Genomic DNA, 23,357 nt, shown 5'->3' with positions numbered 1-23,357 from the left:
TAATGGTGGTTAGATATTAAAGGATCCACCTACTATTTTTAGTTCTCTGCTGCTTCCTCTTATTTTCACAGTATCATCAAAGAAAGACATATGCACTCTTGCTAGTGGATTTTAGCCAGAAGTCTGAAAACACCAGTGAGAGATAAAATTAGCCATCATTTCTTTTTTTTTTTTTTTAATTTTTTTTTTCAACGTTTTTATTTATTTTTGGGACAGAGAGAGACAGAGCATGAACGGAGGAGGGGCAGAGAGAGAGGGAGACACAGAATCGGAAACAGGCTCCAGGATCCGAGCCACCAGCCCAGAGCCCGATGTGGGGCTCGAACTCACGGACCGCGAGATCGTGACCTGGCTGAAGTCGGACGCTTAACCGACTGCGCCACCCAGGCGCCCCTAGCCATCATTTCTAATCCAGCTCTGTGGATGACTCCCTGCCTGTACAATGGGACAGATACAATCTCACACAAAGCCCAGAGGCAAAGGTGTTATTTAATCAGGAATTGGCTAATCATATATAAACTGGTCACCTGCTAGGCAGTAGACTTGCACTGATGAATAAAACGGATGTAATTCCTGCCCTTAAGGAGCTTACACCAATGAGTTTATAGGGTTACTAAAAACATAGCTTTGTTTTGTTTCCTGATAAGAGCCTACGTGAAAGAGAAAGCTGTACAAATAGGAATGAATCATCCAAATCAGACTAATAAATGGTAAGAAATGTAATATGATTATGTAAATATAATAAACCATAGCTTATTTTTCATAAGGTACTTGTCAAAATGCTTTAAACTACTATGTATTAACAATTCATATTTAGCTTAATTATATTTAGTCACCATATGCTACCCCATTTAGTCCAACAATCCTCTGATCTAGGGACTATTCTTATTCGCATTTTACAGATGAAGAAGCAAAGTGTGGTAAGTTAAGTGACTTGCCAAAGGTTACACAGCCAATGAGTGGAATATCTGGGATTTGAATCTGAGATACATGGCTTCAGATGTGAAGATTTATAAATATCTGAGCCACTTTGCTGAAATAGAAAAAACTCAATGATGTTTCATCTTTGAAGGTGGCTCTATTCTCCTGTGCTTCCTAGTATATTTTTAAAGAAAACTTAAGGGGCGCCTGGGTGGCGCAGTCGGTTAAGCGTCCGACTTCAGCCAGGTCACGATCTCGCGGTCCGTGAGTTCGAGCCCCGCGTCGGGCTCTGGGCTGATGGCTCAGAGCCTGGAGCCTGTTTCCGATTCTGTGTCTCCCTCTCTCTCTGCCCCTCCCCTGTTCATGCTCTGTCTCTCTCTGTCCCAAAAATAAATAAAAACGTTGAAAAAAAAAATAAAGAAAACTTAAGTGAACTGTTGGCCATAAACATTTAGTTTTTATAGCTATGTGCTTTGATAACCATGATGAACTGTATCACAGTTTAGATTTTATTTTGGCTTCTGCTTCTGCTTAAAATGTAGTTTTATAGATTCAAGACCACATTAAGTACAAACATTCACAACTCAAGAGAGGGAAACTCTGAAATGGAAGAGTTAATGAATGAAAGATGATTCCCATGGTCAACTTTACTATCAATGCAGTACATTTACTGAGGGTGTGCTGTGTGCTAGGAGGGGCCCTGGGAGTACACTGGTAAAGATGACAGATAGGGTCCCTGCTCTCCTAGAGCACAGACTAGGGACAGAAAGCATGGTAAGTATAATAAAACAGACAATTCACAACCTAGTCTCTGTGTTTAACTGGATCTTGATATCTACCATGGAAATAACTGCAGTCACTAGGAATCACTAGGAAATAATTCCAATCACTAGGAATCAACCTATTCTTTTTATCTGAAAATTTGTGTAAAAGCCAATAAAGCACATTCAGTTCAAGGAAACAAACTAGTAATTTCATGTAGATACTGTTTATATTTAACAATAAGATCTCTTTTTTCAGGAGTTCAGGAGTAAATTGACAGCCTAAAACTAATTCAGAATTACCAGCAAGGCAACTTTGAGAAGTAGTAGAAAAAAAATACAAAGTTACAAAAAAAAATATGGAAGAGTTCCTCTTGGATGGAAAAAGTACATGTAAACACTGTCCGACATGAGGATTCAGACATGCAGAATCAATATGGCATTTTTATTGAAAAGGTTTAATGTGTAATTTATAATGTGTAATGCTCAGATATGAGAATGAATCAGACCAGTGGACTTATTGTGGGGAAATACTAGATGGCTGCTTGAGGCAATGTCTGGGGTCTGAGGCCTAAGGAAACTAAGTTAGGGTAAAGCCTAAAAAGAGAATGTTACAGGTAAGAGAGAGTAATAAGGTAGTTTGATCCCTGATTTGCTGGATAGCCCAAGTCTATCCATGATATTATTCAGTAGAGCCAGGCACCAGTAGGTCTAAAGGGTGAGAGATCATTAAATGGAAAAGGAAACCAGGAGTAGCAATGATAGCCCCACTGCCACAGGTGGAGAATTTAAGAGCAGGATGCTCAGGGGAGCCTGGGTGGCTCAGTTGGTTAAGCAGCCAATTCTTGGTTTCAGCTCAGGTCATGATCTCATGGTTTGCAGGATCAAGCCCCATGTCAGGTTTTGTGCTGACAGCATGGAGCCTTCTTGGGATTTTCTCTCCCTCTCTCTCTCTGCCCCTCTCCCACTCACGCACATGCGCATCCTCTCTCTCATATAACAAACTTAAAAAAAAAAAAAAAAGCAGTCTGTTAAGAAAACTTCTAAACTAAGAGGCAACTTTTTATCATTAAACAAGGAGTCCCTACTAGTGGTCCTTGTTTTTAATTGGGAACAAAGTTAGAATCCAAATTTTTTGGAATTTCGGTTAGGTTCAGTGGCTTTGTTTTCTAGTGAAAAAAGAATCTCTGTTGGGGCAATCTCTAGGTATCTTTTTTTTTTTTTTTTTCCAAGTAAGCCTTACACCTCACATGGGGCTTAAACTCAAGACCCTGAGATCAAGAGTCACGTGCTCTACCAACTGAGCCAGTCAGGTGCCCTGTAGGCAATCTCTAGGATTCTTATTGGTCTGGTCTGCCAGGAAGCTAGGTCCACCATAAGTCAGGCAGACAACTGGTATTTATGGCCACTCCTTTATTTCACATGCTAGTACACTGAATCCCTGGCACCACATTGAATGAGACAGTCTAGTAATTCCTAGACTGTCTGGTTGCTGACAAATGGCAACTGAGGGTCTCCAACACAATGAAGTCAACTAGAGAGGGAATGAAGCCAGCTTGGTAAAATTTTCATCTACAAGACCCCTCAAACCCTAGTACTGAATCGTGTAAAAGAGGAAACTGACAGTCCAAGCACAGTAGAATATTAAACCAACAGGATATTTATACAAAAGGGAATGTTACGAATTGGTTGAAAGGGTTGGTAGTCATTAAGTGTTAATGATGATTTTACCCATTATGAGGCTGTTCCTTTTGAGTATTCTCAAAATATGTATTTTTGAATTGATTTTATAACTATGTGAATGTATACCCATTCAAAAAATCTTAATATAAAGATTGTTTCTTTATACAAATATTTTAAACCAAGAAAATATAGTTTGTTAAAAGGATCCAATGGGCTAAGTAAAAATAATTTTGCTTGGCATAATTAAATATTTAATTTGAGATGAAACGATGACTGATATTTCATTTAAAACAGCATTTAAAATTTAATCTTACCTATACTTCATAACTTCAACTATATCCTCAGCATCTTCTTTGGTTGCTTCTTCTCTTAATTCCAACCTTGCTCGTGCCTTTGAAAGAAAAAAAGCATTTTTAAATAACAATAGTAAGTATATTTGACATTGTTTGAGCAGGTAAAGTAGGTCTAAGATTGTTTCATTTATTCATTTTACACAAAAACTGATTGCAGGAGGAGGACTATAATATCAAAGTCAGAATAAAATTATCTGAAAACTTGAGTATGAAAACAATCACTCATTTTATTTTAAAAAATTTTTAATGTTTGTTTATTTTTGAGAAAGAGAGAGAGACACAGTATGCGAGCAGTGGAGGAGCAGAGAGAGAGGAAGACAGAGAACCTGAAGCGGCTCCAGGCTCTGAGCTGTCAGCACAGAGCCCGACGTGGGGCTCGAACCCATGAACCAAAGATCATGACTGAACCAAAGTCAGACATTTAACTGACTGAGCCCCTCTGGCACCCCAATCGCTCATTTAAAATATGGATTAGGGGCACCTGGGTGTCTCAGTCAGTTAAATGTCCAACTCTTGATTTTGGCTCAGGTCATGATCTCAGTTTGTGGATTCGAGCCCCACACTGGGCTCCACGCTGACAGCATAGGGCCTGCTTGGGATTCTCTCTTCCTCTCTCTCTGCTCCTCCCCGCCAACAACATAAACAAATAAACTTAATAAACTAAATAAACGAACTAAATAAAATAGGATTAAAACCTATTTTTATCTAACATATATCTTTCTGAGTGTTCATTTCAGAAAATTTGATTATGAAATACCCTTGGTTTTTCCTTGCCTTTTACTTTCAGGAAATCATGCCTAACCAATTTGTTAAAACAACATAGAAGAAATAATCTGATTTTAAAGCAAAAAGCCCAAACTCCAGCTATTTTAACTGCCAGAGTTCTCTTAGCATTCCAAACCTGTGAATAAATGTCACTGCTATTAGAAAAACAGGTACTATCCTTATGGACCTGTCATGTATCAAATCAAATACTGACATATTCCATGCTCCCATATATTGAACTTAGAATCTCAGAATCCTTAATTAACCTAAGTACTTGTCACACTCCAGGAGTCTTCAATGCCATTAAAAGGGGGGGAAAGAAAGTTGCATGGTTAGTAATTGGTTCTGTGCCTAGAAAGAAGTGGCTTGATTGGCACTATTACAGATATGGCCAAACATTTTTAAACATTTTTGTACATCCATTTCTAATTGTCTCTCAGCTGGAAGAAAAATCAAGTTAATTATGCAGGAAATTGAGAGAAATCATACCACCTCTTGCCCCCATTTTTAAGTCAAAAAAGCATGAATTTAAAACAAACCTCTGTTAGACGAATGAGAGATTCCAGCTGCCTAGTAGTGATTGGTGAGCTATTTAACCGCTGGCTCTGTTTCCGGAGCTCAAGGTAAAAATCTTGAAGAATCTGAGCAGCTTCTGTGGACAGCCTTGGATAGACATACTGCCGAGCATAACCAATGTACTTTCTCAACAGCTGGTGGGGAATTAGATCTATTTTTTCTCCAGGAACCACCTGAAGCATGATAAAAAAAGATTACAAGGATAGCCAATAAAATCTTTCTGTTAAAATAACCTGTTTAGATACATATAAAGTTCTAAAAGACTTTCCAAAGAAGCCAAACACTGTAGTTCCAGCTCTGAGTCTAGGTGACAGATTATTTCTAATGCAGTTTATATAAACCCTACTACTGTAATATAAAAGGTTTTGGCATGAAAGCTTATATACTACTACTCTACAATAAGCAACATACTGAACTCTGACATCCAAACAGAACCGAAATGAATGACTAAGGAGCAGAAACATTCATACCTTTAATCTTTCTGATAATGGTTTATCAGACACCGCTTCAAGTACAGAAGTATTTGAATCTTGACTATTCATGCGAGTTACAGTGGCTCCGCTAACAGTTCTCTGCTTTCCAGCTCTTATTGCAATCACATGTTCAGAGAGTAAGTGATCATGGTCCTCATTTGGGGTGTCTAACAGGATAAAGACCAAATCAAATCTGGACAGCAGGGCACTCCCCATTCTAAGAGGCAGGGAAGAAGGAAGAAACAATGATTGGAATCAAAACAAGTAGAAAACCATTTACTTATTTACTATTGAAGTTCCACGTAGAACTTTAAAAAAATAAAGTTTATGTTAAAGAAACAAACAATAGCTTTTGTATTCGATACACCCACCAACTCTGGAGAGACACCAGGTCACACACCAGTCATACATGTACCTACCTTTGGTAGGTTAATGATAAGGCCCCTTTCTCACACCATGTCTGTGTTCTATATTACTACCTAATGGTAAGTTTCACAATGCCTTTGAATTTTAAAACAAATGCTATATGATACGCCAGAGGTTATCTAGTTGGGTCGTTTTAATCTTTTGTATGTTTTCTTTCACCAAGACATTGAGTCTCTCAAAGCATCTATGATTATTTAGATTAAAAAACCCACTTTTTCTTAGAAGTCATTAGAATCATTATAATAAAAACGCTGTGTTCTACTTAGTCATCTTCCCTGATCCCACCAATCAGATTATCCTTCTATTTGAGACAATAAAACTGAAATTCAAAGTAGCTAAAGAATTTGGTCAACACCCCAAAACAGGTTTGGGTACCACTAAAAACCAGAACCTAAAAACCAAGTCCTTGTTCAATAGGATCTTTCTGATCTTTCCAATATAGCACTTTGTCATTTTATTAAGAAAAACTAATAGACTGACTTCTTTTTTTTTTTAAAGTAGGCTTCATACCCAGCATAGGGCTTGAACTCATGACCTGAGATCAAGACCTGAACTGAGATCAAGAGCTGGCCACTTAACCAACTGAGCCACCCAGGGGTCCCTAGATTGACTTTTTTGGTGGTGGTGGTATAGCATCTCCAAGTACTATTGTATATTTTGCCATGTACCATTTCTGTATTAAAGGTACACATTATCGAATATTAGGAAATTTGGGTTTTTTCCCTCTAGAATTTAAGCTTCCAATTTTTCACATGAGGCATTGTCTTTTTCTCACTTCCACAATCACTTCAACCTATTTTCCCCTCCCTATGCCTTTTGTCCAACCTGTACAGAACAAACTAGAAGAGAAAGCATACACACATACCAATACAAACTCTGTTTTTGGGGAAAAGTGGGGTCATACCCCATTTATAAGTATGTAATGTGCTCTTTCCACTTAACAGTAAGCACAGACATGTTTCCCTATCAGCACACACAGAGCTACTTCCATTTTTATACCTGCTATTCTCCACTGTTCGGCCTTGCCATAGTTTAACCACTTTCCTACCAATGGGCATTTTAAGCTGTTTCCGCTTTTTGTCTGTGATATACAATGGCATAATACCCAACCTGTAAATGCGTCTCTGTGCACTTACATGACTATTTCTGTGAGTATGATTCCTAAAAGTAGAACTGGCTAAAACAAATGGAATGTATATTTCAAACAGTGATAATAAACATGCCAGTTGTCCTTCAATACACTAACCTGAATATGTGAGAACTTATTTTCCCAACCCTTTGCCAATAATGATTATTAATATAAAAAATGTTTGCCAATCTGGTAGCTATCAATGGTACTTCACTGCTTTAATTTGTTGTGCTCAACATGTTTTTGTACATTTACTAGAAATTATCATTTCTGTGAACTATTATGTCCTCAGTTATCTTTTTCTTATTGATTTATAAGGATTCAATACATTAAAGGTATAAATATCCAAAGAGACTTACTTTAAATTCTCAGAAACTGTTTTGGCTTTATTGTAGTGTCCTCCAACTGGATTTGCAGCAGCGACGATGGAAGTTCTTGCAGGGAGGCTACAAACCATGCCAGCCTTAGCAAGACTAATACTCTGTTGTTCCATAGCTTCTAACAAGGCTTGATGTTGATTCCCCATCTTATCAAATTCATCTATCCCACAAATACCTACAGTCACAGTAAAATAATACAGACAAAAAGCTTTCTTTGGTTAAGTTCCAAATCTTACAGGATGGAAACTGTTCCACAATAAGGAAATTATTTGTAATTGTTTCCAGCAGTTAAAATTATAAAATGTCATACAGTAGAGAATTTGTGCTTGTTTTACAGCAAATAAAACACTTGTCGTAACTTTTATGTAATATTTTCTCATTCAACATTTTTCATAGGCAAGGCATGTGTTGTGAGTGCTACAAAAATGAAGATACGAATGACCCTCAAAAAGCTTAAAGACTTATGTTCAAACAGGTGAAATAAGAGATATGCATATTCAAAAGATAGTATATTTCAACAACTACATGAGATAGGCATAATTACATAAGATCAGTTTTCTCGGGTAAGGAAAGGACATTTGAGCAAAAACTTCAAGGAGGAAAGGGAACAAGCCTTGCGGACTTACCTGGAGTAAGGGAAGCACAGGCAAAGAGAATAACAAGTAAAAAAGCCTAATGCAGAAATGTAAAATGTGCTGGTGGTGTAACTGGAGAATAAGAAGGAAGTAGTAGATAATGAGGCAAAAGAGGTGATTAAAAGGCCAGAATGTGAATGGCCCTGGACTACTGTCAAGACTTGAGCTCTCACTCTTAGTGAGATAGGAAGCCACTGGAGGGTTTTGAGCAGGAGAATAACTATCTGAGTTTTAACAGGATTGTTCTGCCTTGTTAAGAACAATGGAAAGGGCAAGGATGGTCACAAGCATTCCAACTAGGAGATCACAGTAATAAGCCATGTAAGAGATGATGGTGTCTTGGATCAGGGTAGAAGCAATGGAGAAGAGTCTCGATACTGTATACATATATATATGGAAGGTAGAGCCCACAATATTTGTTGATAGACTGGACGTGGGGTATATGTAAAAGCCAAACATGACTGTACATTTTCTGATTTTAGCAAATAGAAGGATGGAATTATCATTGACTGAGATGGGAAAGACTATAAAAATAGGTTTGAAGGAGAATATCGTAATTTTGATTTCGGATGTGTTAAGTCTGAGGAAGTTATAGAGATACTGTAAAAACAGGCATTAAGAACCCTATGACCCAGCAGTAGCACTGCTAGGAATTTACCCAAGGGATACAGGAGTACTGATGCATAAGGGGCACTTGTACCCCAATGTTTATAGCAGCACTCTCAACAATAGCCAAATTATGGAAAGAACCTAAATGTCAATCAACTGTGGTTTATATACACAATGGAGTACTACGTGGCAATGAGAAAGAATGAAATATGGCCCTTTGTAGCAACGTGGATGGAACTGGGCAGTGTTATACTAAGCAAAATAAGCCATACAGAGAAAGACAGATACCATATGTTTTCACTCTTATGTGGATCCTGAGAAACTTAACAGGAACCCATGGGGGAGGGGAAGGGAAAAAAAAAAAAAAAAAGAGAGAGGTTAGAGTGGGAGAGAGCCAAAGCATAAGAGACTCTTAAAAACTGAGAACAAACTGAGGGCTGATGGGGGGTGGGAGGGAGGGGGGGGTGGGTGATGGGTTTTGAAGAAGGCATCTTTTGATATGAGCACTGGGTGTTGTATGGAAACCAATTTGACAATAAATTTCATATATTAAAAAAATAAAAAAAGAAATATGTGCCTGGGGGTACCTAGATGGCTCAGTCAGTTAAGCATCCAACTCTTGATTTTGGCTCAGTTAAGCATCCAACTCTTGATGTTGTGAGATTGAGCCCCGAGTTAGGGCATGGAGACTGCTTAAGATTTTCTCTCTCCCTCTACCCCTCCCCTGCTTGCGCTTGCTCATGCTCTCTCTCCCTCCCTCCCTCTCTCTCTCTCTCTCAAAAAAAAAAAAAATGTGCCTGGAGTTCAAGGAAGAAGAGATATAAATTTGGAAATTTTCGGCATATAGGTAGGCAAAGCCATGAGACTAGATAAGATCATTGAGAAGGTAACATAGACTAAGAAGAAAACAGGTACAAAACCTAAGCACCTGGAGGTGCCAACCAGTTAAGGTTGGGGAGATAAAGACCAAGACTGAGAAGGAACAGTTAATGAAGTAAGAAAACCAGAAGAGTAGAGTGTCCTGGAAACCAAGCAGGCAAAGTATTAAGGAAGGGGGTGGGTGGGGGCTGCTGATAGGATCTGGATTCAGAAATGTGGAGGTCACCAGCAAACAAAGGAATGAATGGCCTTGACTGGACTGGAATCTGGGCACTGCCTGACACATACATAGGAACATGTTTCCAATAGAGTTACAGCATCACAAAGAGAAACTTAGGTAGCAATGCTTAATCAGAGATCCCTTCTTGCTAAGCCCTCCAACTGGATTTCTTATAAACTCTCCATCAAATCCTGACAAACATCCAATGAGATGGGTTAAAATACAGCAAAATTCTAATTATAATGTAATAGTCTAAATTCTTATTGTAAGTCCTCTGAGAGTAAAGGATAATAACATTTACCTTATTTTCAGTTCCAAGGCATCTCGAAGTATTCTGAACTAAGTAATAGTAATGCATTCAGCAAGTACTTACTATGCACCTATGTATTAGACAAGATAAATGTGGCAGTCAACAGATAACCATATTCCACCCCACAGGGAGCTTGATGTAAAGCTTTAAAACAGGCTTTTAAACAATTGTGATGGTTGATATGAAATGGGAAGTGCAAGGAGTTATCTATACCTATTTGATTTGACTGACTTGATATATAATTGTGTCTATCGCAAGATGCTGACAATGAATGACATTAAGTACCAGTTTCAATTCCGCAGCGTAAACTGCATTTCCGGTTATTTTTTTCTGGCACTCATTCTCAACTCACTGGTCAATACAGTGCTGTCCAAATGCCTCTTGAATAGAATGTAAAGAAATGAACTGGAAAAGACTTAAAAAAAAAAAAACCCAAAAGCCCCAGAATTACTAATTATTTAGATCTGAAATAATACCTTTAAAACCCTTGGCTCAATTTAAAAATAGAAGCTGTAATATTAGTGAAAAATTAAATGTTGTAAACAGTGGAGAGTTTGGTTTCTTACCTTGATCACCAAGTACAAGGGCACCAGCTTCCAAAGCAAAATCTCCAGAGCAACTATCTTTTGAAAGAGTTACAGTCAAACCAGAGGTGGTTGTGGTATTACCACAAACATACACACCACGTGGAGCAACATTGCATACTGCCTAAGGAAACAAAAGGTTTAAGAGAATCAACCAAAGTAAAAGAAAAACAAATAGTAACTGCTAACAAATATCAGCTATATGCCAGATATTCTTTTTGCTTAAGTTTATTTATTTATTTTTGAGAGAGAGAGAGAGAGACAGAGAGAGAGAGAGAAAGAGAGGGAGGGAGGGAGACAGACAGCACGAGCAGGGGAGAGGCAGAGAGAGAGGGAGAGAGAGAGAATCCCAAGCAGGCTCTGCACTGTCAGCACAGAACCTGATGCAGGGCTTGATCTCATGAACCATGAGATCATGACCTGAACAAAATTCAAGGTCAGACGCTTAATCGACTGAGCCACCCAGGCACCCCTGCCAGGTATTCTTCTAGCAGTTTTACTATACGACCTTCACTACCACAGTAGTGAGGTAGGAAGGCATTATTACACCCCCACTTAATCACGTAGAAACCAAGCCCTGCATACACTAACTCACAGTAGCTATGAAGGTGGGAGGTGAGGATTCAATCAAATCCAGGCAGCCTGCCTCTGATGACTGTGGTCATGTGAATATTATACAACTTCATTTTATGCTTCGTTTTCAAGTTCAAACAGAAAACACATGAGTACCAATTTTAATTTCAAAGGCTTCAATGCTTCTTCATACATCAGGTAATAAAGTGGCTCAATAATGCTCACCTGAGTAAACAAGCTACGGCAGGTCAGAAAAGTGATTAACACAAGAGTTAAAAGTGTGGACCTCCAGAGTCAAGCGGACCTGGGTTTTTGTTGTTATTCTTCTTAAAGCAAGCTCTACGCCTAGGCCCCAACATGGGGCCTGAACTCATGACCCCGAGATCATGAACTGAGCTGAGATCAAGAGTCGGATGCTTAACTGACTGAGTCACCCAGGTGCCCCAAGAAAATCTGTTTAAATTTTGGCTCTACCATGTACTGGCTATGCTGCTCTCAGATCTCTCTGAGCCTCAGCTTCCTTGTTTAATCACGTATATCCCTGAGGAATAAATGAGATTTTGTATATAAGGCACTTAAATCTGGTACCTGGCACACAGTAAGTGCCCAATGCAAGGCCACTGTGCATGCTGTGCACTGCATAACCACAGGAGACAATGCTCACACTGCTATGTTGATAGTGTGCTCTGGACATGTGCAGTGCCCAACCCAAGGGGCCCTATGATATCTAGCTTATAAACAGTAGCTATCATTTTTTAAAAATGTTTATTCTGAGAGCGTGAGCAAGGGAAGGGCAGAGAGAGAGAGAGAGAGAGAGAGAGAGAGAGAGAATCCTAAGCAGGCTCTCAGCATGGAGCCTGATGTGGGGGCTCAATCCCACCACCATTGAGATCATGACCTGGGCCGAAATCAAGAGTTGGATGCTTAACCACCTGAGCCACCCTGGCGCCCCTCACTATTTTTGTTATTTGTAATCCCTTATTAGTCTGAGAGGATGATGATGGCTAACTAAATGGTCAGAGGAAAAGAGGATTAAAAATATAAAGTAAACGATGACTGTTAGTATTAGCCTAATTTTTAAAAACTGGTTTAGCAGGGCTAGAAGACTTACATCCAAATACCCTCCTCTGTTTACAACATTTAATTTCCACCAACATTACAGCTTCTATTTTTAAGTTGAGCCCATGGTTTAAAAGGCATTATTCCAGGTCTAAAAACCATGAAAAGTTGCTGATGCCATTTCTTAGTATTAAATTTTTTTCGATACCATTAAACGTATTCTGAAACCATTATCTGCTAAGATCTATTTCTTAAATAAAAAAGGAGTAAGAGGGGGATAAAAAGGAGTAAGAGAGAAAAATGGAACTTTTACACACCGTAAGCAAAATGTATAAACTGTAAGATTTATTTGTATAGATAACTAGCCACTGTGGAAGTTAACCAGGCTTCTACCTATAATACACTAATTCGCTGTGTACACAATGATATAAAAGACAGAAAAGAAAGCTGTAACAATTCAGGTCCACACATGGACCTTTTACATGCATAATCTGGCTAGGTATCCTGTTTTTATTTTTATCATCAACTGTTTCCCCTAAAACTAGGTGCTGTGTCTCTGCTGTCAGGTTTCTAGCAAGGGCTCAGGACAGAGTTGTTTTTGTTTTTTTTTTTTAAAGTAGGCCCAGTTGGTCCAAAGGAACATGGAAATATAGATGAAATGTCAGCTTAGGAATTAAAATGATGGCTGATGTAACAATCAAATGTAGGGAATATATAATGATTCTGATGTGAAGGACAGTGGGTTTATAATGCAATGATGACGTCAAAGTCGTTCTCAATCCTGGTTGCTGCACAGCACAATCACCTGTGGTGGATTATCTGCACACAGACACTAGGGCCTTAATCCAGACACTCTTAATTCAGTTGGACTAGGCAGGCCCCAGGATTTTCAAAGCGTTCCAAAGGTGATTCTGATATACAACCAAGGTTCTGACCCCTGGACAAAGATGCAGTAGCCACAGGACTACAACTTAGCAAAGAGACCCCTGGTCTGGTCACATTTTTCTACACTGGGGGTGGTGGTGAGGAATGGGGACACATGGGCATTCTCAGAAAGGACATTATGGCTGACTTACCAGGTGTCACTCAAATGCAACCACAAGCATTCCAACAAGCAGAGCCTTCTAGGGCCATCATAAGCCCTGATGGGGAGAACCACTAGGCTCTGATTGTTGGCAGAGGCAGAATCTTCTTTGGGACCAACAAGAAGTTTTTCACAGAAGTTGCCTTGCTTTAAACTCAGAGCAGTGAAGATGTATAGAAACAGATCTCTTACCTTTATCACACTGTTCCTTAAGCTCAATACACTGTTTATGTAGTTGTGTGATCAGAGAATGTGTGACCCTGCTTCCCTGCTCTTTACTTTCACAAACTATTCTGTTCATAGGTGAAGCCACAACAAAAAAGACTACCAAAACTGATACCACGCAAAAAAAGCAGGGGGTTAGAGAAATGGTTAACATTTCACAATAGGTAACATCTCAATAGACCAGCATGCCTGCAACAGTCTGTGTGACAGAGACTGACTCGATTTGAAAGGATGGCCAGATAGAAGTGACATCTTACTCACATAAACCCCAATTCACTTATACCACCAGGCCAACTATATCCTCTAGAACACAAACACTGCATGCTTTGAGAAAATTCACTTGTGAATCAGTCACACATTTTATAAGGAATACATTAAATACGAGATGATTGATTTCCTACCTGTAGCATCTGACTCTTTCCCAAGCCTGGATCTCCAACAACAAGGACATGTGGATCTCCTCGAATTGGAATTCTGTTTTTGTCATCTGCATATTTTTGGCTTCCTCCAAAGAGTGCTAATGCCAAGCCTGCTTTAACAAGCTCAAGTGTGAAAGAAGAGGGGGGACCCCCAAAGTAAGAAAAACATAAAGATGACTAGCAAAAAAGGGATGTTCTTCCCTCTGTATTTACATTTATTTGAGATTTTTTTTTTAAAAGCATGATTGAACTTTACTTTTTTTCCTAAGGAAATTAAAATATAAACTTCCATAATGTAAATGATTAAAAAGCAAAAGGTAGGAAGCACATAAAATCAAAGAGGTGTCTTTACTGAGTAAAGACCTACCCTGCAAACCATGAATCTACTCCACAAAACTGGGAAATATTTGTTAGTTTCTGCTTTAATACTTTACACCTAAAGTCACTTTAAAGAACCTCATTCCTATTAGCTTGAATTAGTAAGTAGCTTGTTATTACAAGAAGCTATAGTTTGCCTTTCACATCATTCATTTCTGGAGAATAATGACCTATTAAAATACAAACATCTGGCTAACAGAAATTAGCTATTTTTTTTGCCAACTTTATGTACTTTTGGGTAAAGATGAAGTAAAATACTTACTTCATGACCAAAAATGACAGGGCAAAGTGAGCTGAAAAACAAAATACAACTTAGAAACTCTTATTTTCACTTCATCAATCCATTAGAGGATCTACTTTACAACTTGCTTAACTTGGTTTATTTAGCATAAAAAAATAAAAACAAACATATAGTTTACATCCCTCAAACAACCAAGACATTTTATTCTACCAGTAAATTTCTCAAAGTTCTTGGTTAATCCATAAAGGGAAGAATGCTTTAAAAACTGTGCCTGTGTAAGGGAGACAGGATACTTGCAAAGCATTTATTTTTTTAAATTTATTTTTATTGTATTTATTATTTTCTTGAGAGAGTGTGTGTGCAAGGAGGGGAGGGGCAGTTGGGGAGGGAGAGAGAGAATCTCAGGCAGGCTCCATGCCCAGCATAGAGCCCAATGCAGGCTTGATCTTAGAACCATGAGATCATGACCTGGGCTAAAATCAAGAGTTGGACACTTAACCAAATGAGGCACCCCGCAAAGCATTTTAAAGTAACCAAATATATGGTTGATCCATCTCCAGCCTTTAACACATCATAATCATGGTCTTCTACTTTAGGATACAGAATTATATTGCATTTTACATGAATAGGCAGCTGTGCAGCCAAGTCACGGAAAGAAGACTAATGGGTGAATTGAGTAAATAATACTTTAAGAGGAGATAAAATTTCATTTTTTCAGCTCAACTCAAAGGATCAGAATAAGACCATATATGACTACAAAGAGGTATATTTACATTTACCAATTGTAAAAACAAGGGTCACACAGAAAAGGCCAGAGTGGAAGAGATGTAACCAGGAGTTAAGTATAAATCATTATCCCTTTTAATACATGTAAACACAGAAGTTGCTGTCCTGCCACATCCCCCTGGTGCTCACTGTTAAGCATGTTCCCACATAATTACTGCTAGCTTCTGACCACACCCCTCCACCTGTCTGCTGAAGGGCTTTCTCTGGCTGCAGAAGCATCAGCAGCAGGCAGGCTGGACAGGCTGAAAGTGCTGGGTTATAGAATATTCCAAGAGTAGCCCCAAATCTAGGCCCTTGGGTAGAAAAATACTGAGGCTAGTTCTACACAGCCTACTATCTCGAGGTCTCAAGAGGATTAAGCCCCGGATGCTTATAGTAACCTCCTCATTGAGGCACCATACACTACCATCCTTTCTCTCACTCCCCCATTCCCTTACCAGTATTTCTGGGGATCACCTCCCAAATAAATGCTTACCCAAATCATTGCTTCTGAAGGAACCTAAACTAAAACATAACCTTCCACTGTCTTCTGCATTCTGCTTTCATGGTCTTCTACTTGTTACTCTAATGAAGGTAGACAAACTTTTCCTTAAAGGGCCAGAAACTGTATCTTTTCAATTTTACTGTCTGGGTCACAACGACTCAACTTGTGTGAAAGCAATGTGTAGATGAATGGACAGGGATGTGCTCCAGTAAAACTTTGTTTACAAAACCAGGTAGCCTGCCTAATTTGTCAACCCCTGCAAGGTTAACAAATGAATACTTCTGGTTTTTGATGCTGGAATTACAAATTTAGAACTGAAGGGTAAAAGCAACCTGTGGGAAGAAAACCTTTCTGTAAGTTAAGTATAGCAGAAGGACCACTGCAAACATTTGTTCTTATTTATAATGGGTAAGAGGAACCAATTGAAGAGGCGTTTTGATCTTCAACCAGGTTACTCCTCCCCGTCTGCTCAGAGCCCACACACCACAGTCACTGATCCGCAGATCACACCCCCTTCAGCTCAGAGTACCTCCTCTCCCAGGGTGGGTCTGGATGGCTACCCATTCACAGGAAGTCTCTGAGGGTTTAGGGACAAAGAATCCCCTGAGGAACTGCGTACTTTTCTTAGTTGGTTAATTAACATATTCAAGGCAAAAAGAGTCAAATTCTCTAAAGTGTCCTAAGCCTAGGTGAAGGAAAATGCAACGCATTTCAAAACCTCAGATCTTCACCACCCTTAGGTATATCCAATTTTCAGTCTCTCTTGTTTCTTCTGTTTCTTCAAAACTGTCCAAAAAATTGTCAATGTTTTAAAATAACAGCATGTTGTGTTAATTAAATTAAATATATTATTGAATTTCATTTAATCTTTGGTACAACCTTCTGAGACAGGAATTATTTCTATTTTAGGAAGATAAAACTCAAGGCGATAATAAGTAACATGCATCCAACCACACTGGAAGTTAAGTGGTTGAAGAAGGATTCTAACTTAGATTTATCTTAAAAAAAAAAAAAAAACAAAAAAAACCTCTTAACCACTAAAGCAAAAATGCCTCTACTTTGCTTCTTCTCTACTACATGGCAAAAACATGGAAATAAAAGAATATTATGAAATACTTATTGAAGTAAGTGACTTCTATGTGGTATCTCTCTTCCTTTTTAAAAGTAAACAAACAACCCCTGACATACCACTAATTGAAGTGACTGGAATTCATAGTCCCATCACTCTTCTGTTGAGTAACTAACTTCCTGTGTGAGATAGTAAATTTTCTTTATGGATAAAACTAGAAATCAGCAAACTTTTCTACAGAGGAACAGACAGTAAATATCTGTGAGCCATTCTCTGTTACAACTACTCAGCTCTGTCACTGCAGCTGGAAAGCAGCCAGACTCTACATAAATGAATGACTGTGGCTGTGTTCCAATAAAAGTTTAGTTACAGGCAGTGAAATTTGAATTTCATATAATTTTGTGTGTCATGAAATATTCTTTTTTTTTTCAGCCATTGCAAAATACAGAAACCATTCTTAGCTTATGGGCCATATAAAAATTGGCAGTTAGCTGGATTTGACCTATGAATTGTAATTTGCAACCATTTTGACTAGTTTTTTTTCTTACTAGTAGCCAAGAGCACCCCTATGGTGCATATACATAATAAAATTTCGGATAACCTCATACATACTTGACAATGAGTTTAAACAGGTTTTCTTCAGCTTGAATCTCTTGGATGGCATAAAGGTCTTTAAGTGAAAACTCCATCAGTGCTCCATGCTTACACCCATCCTCAGAAGTCTTTGTTTTCTGTCCTTTGCTATTGCTAACAGAATTTGCTTCAATGTACAAAAGGAACATGCATTTGTCATTCTTATTTCGAGAACCTGTAAATTTCAAAGCATGAAGTACAATAATTGGTATTTTCATTTTCCCTACAAACACTTGAATAGCATGTAAAAGAAAGGCACAATAAGCTACAAATCTTTATTTTGAAGGAAAAGTTTCACCTGTGTAAGAAACAAGCCTTCCCTATACTAGTGTAGATTCAAAAGTACCTTAAAAAGAAAAAAGATGACTGCTAACAAATTATTGAGGGACAATCAAAATGAGAAGAGTTATACCATACCTTCTTCAGCATTTGAGACTTTGACAACTCCAGTAATAGTCACTGTGTCTCCTGGGACACAGCTATCCACAAGATCATGAACAAGTTCACACTCTATTGTTCGTGGAATCCGACCAGCTTCTCGCTGATCATCAGACATCAGCTCCTGGATTCTAAAAATTTAAACAATTTTCAGTCAGTTTATGTACTGACTTTAAGTCATTTCTTCAACATGTCAACTATTTGGAATCCACAAGGTACTGAGCTAAAGGGCAGAGTAGTAAAAATAAAAAAAAAAAAATTCAATAATGTATCTAAAATTAATTCAGCTGTCTCCAATTAAGAATGCAGGATGAGGGGCACCTGGGTGGCTCAGTCAGTTAAGCATCCCTTGATTTCGGTTCAGATCACAAGCCCCAATCACACTCAGTGCTGCTGGTGTGGAGTTTGCTTGGGATTCTCTCTCTCCCTCTCTCCCTGCCACTCCACTGCCCTCTCTCTCTCTCTCTCTCTCTCTCTCTCTCTCTCAAAATAAACTTAAAAAAAAATTAAAAAGAATGGCGGGATGAGTATATACACTTGCCTAGCCTCTCTCCAAAATGTCCACCAAAATGGCAGTCATTAAATAAATAAAGAGAAGTTTTTAGGTGTGCAGAGGTGTTACTGATAAACAAGAGATCTTGAAATTTTAGAAAACAGCAAGTGGGAAAGTATTAATGGATAAAACAAAACGAAGTCCAGAATACACACAGGAAAAAGTTACAACAGTACAAGAGAAGTGGGAGCCAATATTCTCAGCAGAGCCCTTGAGAGGCTTCTAGGTTGTAGTCGGCAGGAATGGAGAGTAGGAGTGGATGGCTGAAACGAAACAGGAAAATCAACTGAAAGACAAGTCACAGAACTGTTGATAATTTTTTGGTAGGTGGGTGGATGGGGGTAGGGAAAGAATGAGGGCATCCCAGCAAACCAGGCTTTACTGTTTGGCAAAAACCACAGCACTGTGCTAAAGAAATGGATCCATCTACTCTGTGTGGGGAGCTATGGCATCTAGTGAGGGTATCAGAGTTCCAGAATAAAGCCTCCTTATTCTGGCATATGAGAAGCCCAACTGCAATTCAAAAACACATTCACATAGTAAAATCTGTTAGTTGGAATCCCTACCTTCTTATCCAGGGGGGAAGCCTCATGAAGAGAAACTCCAATCCACAAAATGGCAAAGGAAACCCACCCTACCTACTCCAACTAACGTCTCATTGCTCATCAGATATTTCATCATGAAACAGCAATAATTTAGGGAGAAGAGAATTAGAAACAAACAAAAAGCTGCCTATGGGTTTTTGAGAAAATCTTACACCATAAAACAAGAATAAACACCTATAAAAAGGCACCTACTGGAAAATAAGTGTGAGATCAGGAAAACTACAATTTTTCTACAAAACTACAATGTTTCTAAAAATCAAATATTAATAGGAGAGAAACTAGAAAAAGCCAAAGAAAACTAGAAAATGGAAGTTAAAAAGAAAAAAAGTTAAAAGACAGATGAACAATCCAATGGATGTATCTAATTGGGAGCGTCAAAAGAAAAACATATATAAACAGAGAAAACAGGATGATGTCACATTTAGATGTACTCTCACTGCTTCAGAACACCATAGACAAAAAGATTTCAAAAGTGCTAAATAACAAAGTTACAGTCCAAACATGAAGCACATTAAAATAGGGGATAATTTAGGGGAGTATAAGGAAAGAGAATTCATTTTGATTTTGATGCTTGGATCATTTCCTTTAAGGGGCAGAACACATGAAAAACACATCCCAGTGATATAAATTACATTTCCTTTTCTTAGCATTTGATCACCTTCCTTGGTTCTTTGTTGAACAAAGTTGATCATAAAAATGTAAATGCTCTTGTTTTTGTTAGATATAAACTATAAATTAAACAAAGAAGACAGTTATGATAGGAAAACAGAAGTAACTCTTGACAATGTAAAATTAACATCATAGCTGAGAAGTAAAAGCAAGCACATCGTCTCTAACGTCCATGATTCACAGAAAGTGCGTGAGTAAAGTGAAGGAAGGAAGGCATACAAGGGTGTCATCTAAATTCTGTATAAGACGAGAAATTGTGGGAACTGTGGCCTTCTATACCGATTGAAGGTTTTCTGTTTTTTTTTTTTTTAGAGACAGCAAGAGCATGCAAGCAGGGGATTGGGCTAGAGGGAGAGAGAGAGAATCTTAAGCAGACTCCATGCTCAGTGTGGAGCCCAATGTGAAGCTCAATCCCACAACCCTGGGATAATGACCTGGGCTGAAATCAAGAGTCAAATGCTCAACCAACCGAGTCACCCAGGCACCCCTATTGATTGAGTTTTTAAAAACATTTACATGCATTACCTTAAAACTTTTTTTTTTTTTTTTGCCACACTCATATTCCAGTTTAATTGTACAGCAAGAGATCAGTAGCTCAGGGCCTCTCATCTGTCTTCTTTACACCAACTGAATCAGTATCTGCCCCTGGAAGTGCAACTTGGCCTCCCAGGCCCTGGGAATGACCACTGAGGGGGCTCATTTGATGAAGCCAGTGGCACATGTATTTTTTCGTTCCACAGGGCCATCTAGACAGCTTCCATAGTGACTTCATAAAATCTTCTGGGTCAATAGGATTTTTATTGGCACATGATGGGAAAAGCTTTAAACCGACCATGGCTTTGAAAGCCCAACACTTGTCAGGCTGGCATTTGTGGTATGTTCCTGGCTCCCCACCCCACCCGCCCCACCCCACCCCCCTGCGAATTCCAGTATAGATAACATACATTTATAACACAGTGTTATATTAGTTTCAGGTATATAATAGAGTGATTCAACAATTCTATACATTACTCAGTGCTCATCATGATTAAGTATATTCTTAATCCTTGTCACCTATTTTACCCATTTTCCTACCTCCCTCCCTTTTGGTAATCATCAGTTTGTTCTCTACAGTTAAGAGTCTGTTTTTTCATTTATCTCGTTTTTCCTTTGTTCTTTTCTTTTCTTCCTTAAATTCCACATATGAGGGAAATTATATGGTATTTCTCTTTCTGTCTTATTTCAATTACCATTATACCATCTAGATCTATCCATATTGTTGCAAATGGCAAGATCTCATTCATTTTTATGGCTGAGTAACATACTGTTATATGAGTAAATACACGTACGCGCGCGCACGCACACACACACACACCACATCTTTGTTATCTATTTGTCTATCAATGGACACTTGGGCTACTACCAATTATTTTTAATTCTCAAACTTCTTTCATAATTACAGTGAGTTGAATTGTGGCTCTAAAAAAAGATAGGACTGGAAAGTTTCTGTTGAAAAATCAGCTGATAACCTTATGGGGTTTCCTTTGTATGTAACTGTCTTGTTTTCTCTTGCTTTTAAAATTCCCTTTTTACCATTACTTTTTACTGTGGGGAATAAGCTTAGGAATTCCCTGAGCTTGCATTGATAGGTTAACAAGGCATAAAGAATTAGAAATCCATAGGATGTACACACCCAAGTTTGAGTAAACAATTTAGGTAAATAAGATTAGGTAAACAGGGCAAAGGCCCCAGTATAAGTAAAGCGGGGCAAAGGTCCCAATATAGGACAAAGGTATAGGAATAGGGAATCTCAGGATGAGGATGAGTTAAAAAGATTAGGTGTTCAGAGTGGAAACGCCCCCCCCCCCAACTTAGTACAATAGCAGAAAGCTGCTTTCACAGGAAGGAAGGAATAAATTAGGTAAACTGGTAAATAGGGCTATGGACTGCTGCAGGGCGAAGTTGCCCAGACAGGAGCTAATTAGTTAAAGAGAGGTGCCTTGTTGACCCTGACGTAGCATGCTCTGTCTTTCTTGTCCCCTAGACCAGTTTAGGTAAACAGAGGTGGGGCCTCACATCTACTGTAAACAACCTTCTGCCTGGTGCCAGGACTTTGTTTTGTATTAGCCCAAACCCCTAACACCGCATATCTTCAAAACCCCATTTCTCTCACGCCCATGAGTTAATGTTCATGATTTCATTGTCTCTTTGTGCACTCCCATCACATTTGTAAGCCTCCTGATCCTAATAAAAATAGAGCAAGGACCCTTACTCGGGATTCTCCTCCATCTTTACCACCACCAACCCTGCACCTTCACCCTCAATACACAAACACTAGCAGACTGCAATGAGAAGTCTCAGAATGACACAACATGCTAAGGATGCCTTGCTCTAAAAAATTAGACATTTAAACTTTTCTTATTAAAACACAGATAAACATAAAGAAGAAAATAACAATTACTCCAATCTTACTTCCTAGACAGTATACTCTCAACGTGTTTGTATTTCTCACCAGTGTATGTTTTTTTTATATTAAATATAATTTATTGTCAAACTGGTTTCCTTTTTTTTTTCTTAATATATGAAATTTATTGTCAAATTGGTTTCCATACAATACCCAGTGCTCATCCCAACAGGTGCCCTCCTCAATGCCCATCACCTACTTTCCCCTCTCCCCCACCCCCCATCAACCCTCAGATTGTTCTCTGTATTTAAGAGTCTCTTTTGATTTGCCTCCCTCCCTCTCTGTAACATTTTCCCCCCTTCCCCGCCCCCATGGTTCTGTTAAGTTTCTCAGGATCCACTTATGAGTGAAAACATGTGGTATCTTTCTCTGCCTGACTTACTTCACTTAGCATAATATTCTCCAGTTCCATCCACATTGCTACAAATGGCCAGATTTCATTCTCTCTCATTACCAAGTAGTATTCCATTGTATATATAAACCACATCTTCTTTATCCATTCATCAGTTGAAGGACATTTAGGCTCTTTCCATAATTTGGCTATTGTTGAAAGTGCTGCCATAAACACTGGGGTACAAGTGCCCTTATACATCAGCACTCCTGTATCCCTTGGGTAGATTCCTAGCAGTGCTATTGGTGGGTAATAGGGTAGATCTATTTTTAATTTTTTGAGGAATATCCACACTGTTTTCCAGAGCAGCTGCACCAGTTTGCATTCCCATCAACAGTGCAAGAGGGTTCCTGTTTCTCCACATCCTCTCCAGCATCTGTAGTGTCCTGATTTGTTCATTTTAGCCACTCTGACTGGCGTGAAGTGGTATTTCAGTGTGGTTTTGATTTGTATTTCCCTGATGGGGAGTGACATTGAGCATCTTTTCATGTGTCTGTTGGCTATCTGGATGTCTTCTTTAGAAAAGTGTCTATTCATGTCTGCTGTCCATTTCTTCACTGGATTATTTGTTTTTTGGGTTTGGACTTTGGTTATTTCTTTATA

At 38.6% G+C, this 23,357-nt stretch overlaps 1 protein-coding gene across 5 annotated transcripts in view; it reads right to left on the bottom strand.

Moving 5' to 3' along the window:
- Nucleotides 1-23,357, bottom strand: part of MCM8 (minichromosome maintenance 8 homologous recombination repair factor) — a 57,609-nt gene that overhangs the window by 15,339 nt on the left and 18,913 nt on the right. For all 5 annotated transcript variants that reach the window (XM_040447639.1, XM_040447640.1, XM_040447641.1 and 2 more), the window contains exons 9-17: nt 18,073-18,224; nt 17,635-17,830; nt 14,705-14,735; nt 14,047-14,187; nt 10,687-10,828; nt 7,447-7,642; nt 5,530-5,749; nt 5,023-5,232; nt 3,680-3,756 (exon numbers count right to left, since the gene is read on the bottom strand). In XM_040447639.1, coding sequence (XP_040303573.1) covers nt 3,680-3,756; nt 5,023-5,232; nt 5,530-5,749; nt 7,447-7,642; nt 10,687-10,828; nt 14,047-14,187; nt 14,705-14,735; nt 17,635-17,830; nt 18,073-18,224 — 1,365 coding nt within the window. The remainder of the gene's footprint in view (nt 1-3,679; nt 3,757-5,022; nt 5,233-5,529; nt 5,750-7,446; nt 7,643-10,686; nt 10,829-14,046; nt 14,188-14,704; nt 14,736-17,634; nt 17,831-18,072; nt 18,225-23,357) is intronic.

Source organism: Herpailurus yagouaroundi, unplaced genomic scaffold (genome assembly GCF_014898765.1).
Source record: "Herpailurus yagouaroundi ecotype Mexico unplaced genomic scaffold, PumYag 196, whole genome shotgun sequence".
In the NCBI taxonomy this organism is placed as follows: domain Eukaryota; kingdom Metazoa; phylum Chordata; class Mammalia; order Carnivora; family Felidae; genus Herpailurus; species Herpailurus yagouaroundi.
The sequence above is the reverse complement of the archived record's forward strand: the minus strand, read 5'-3'. Positions and strand labels throughout refer to the sequence as shown.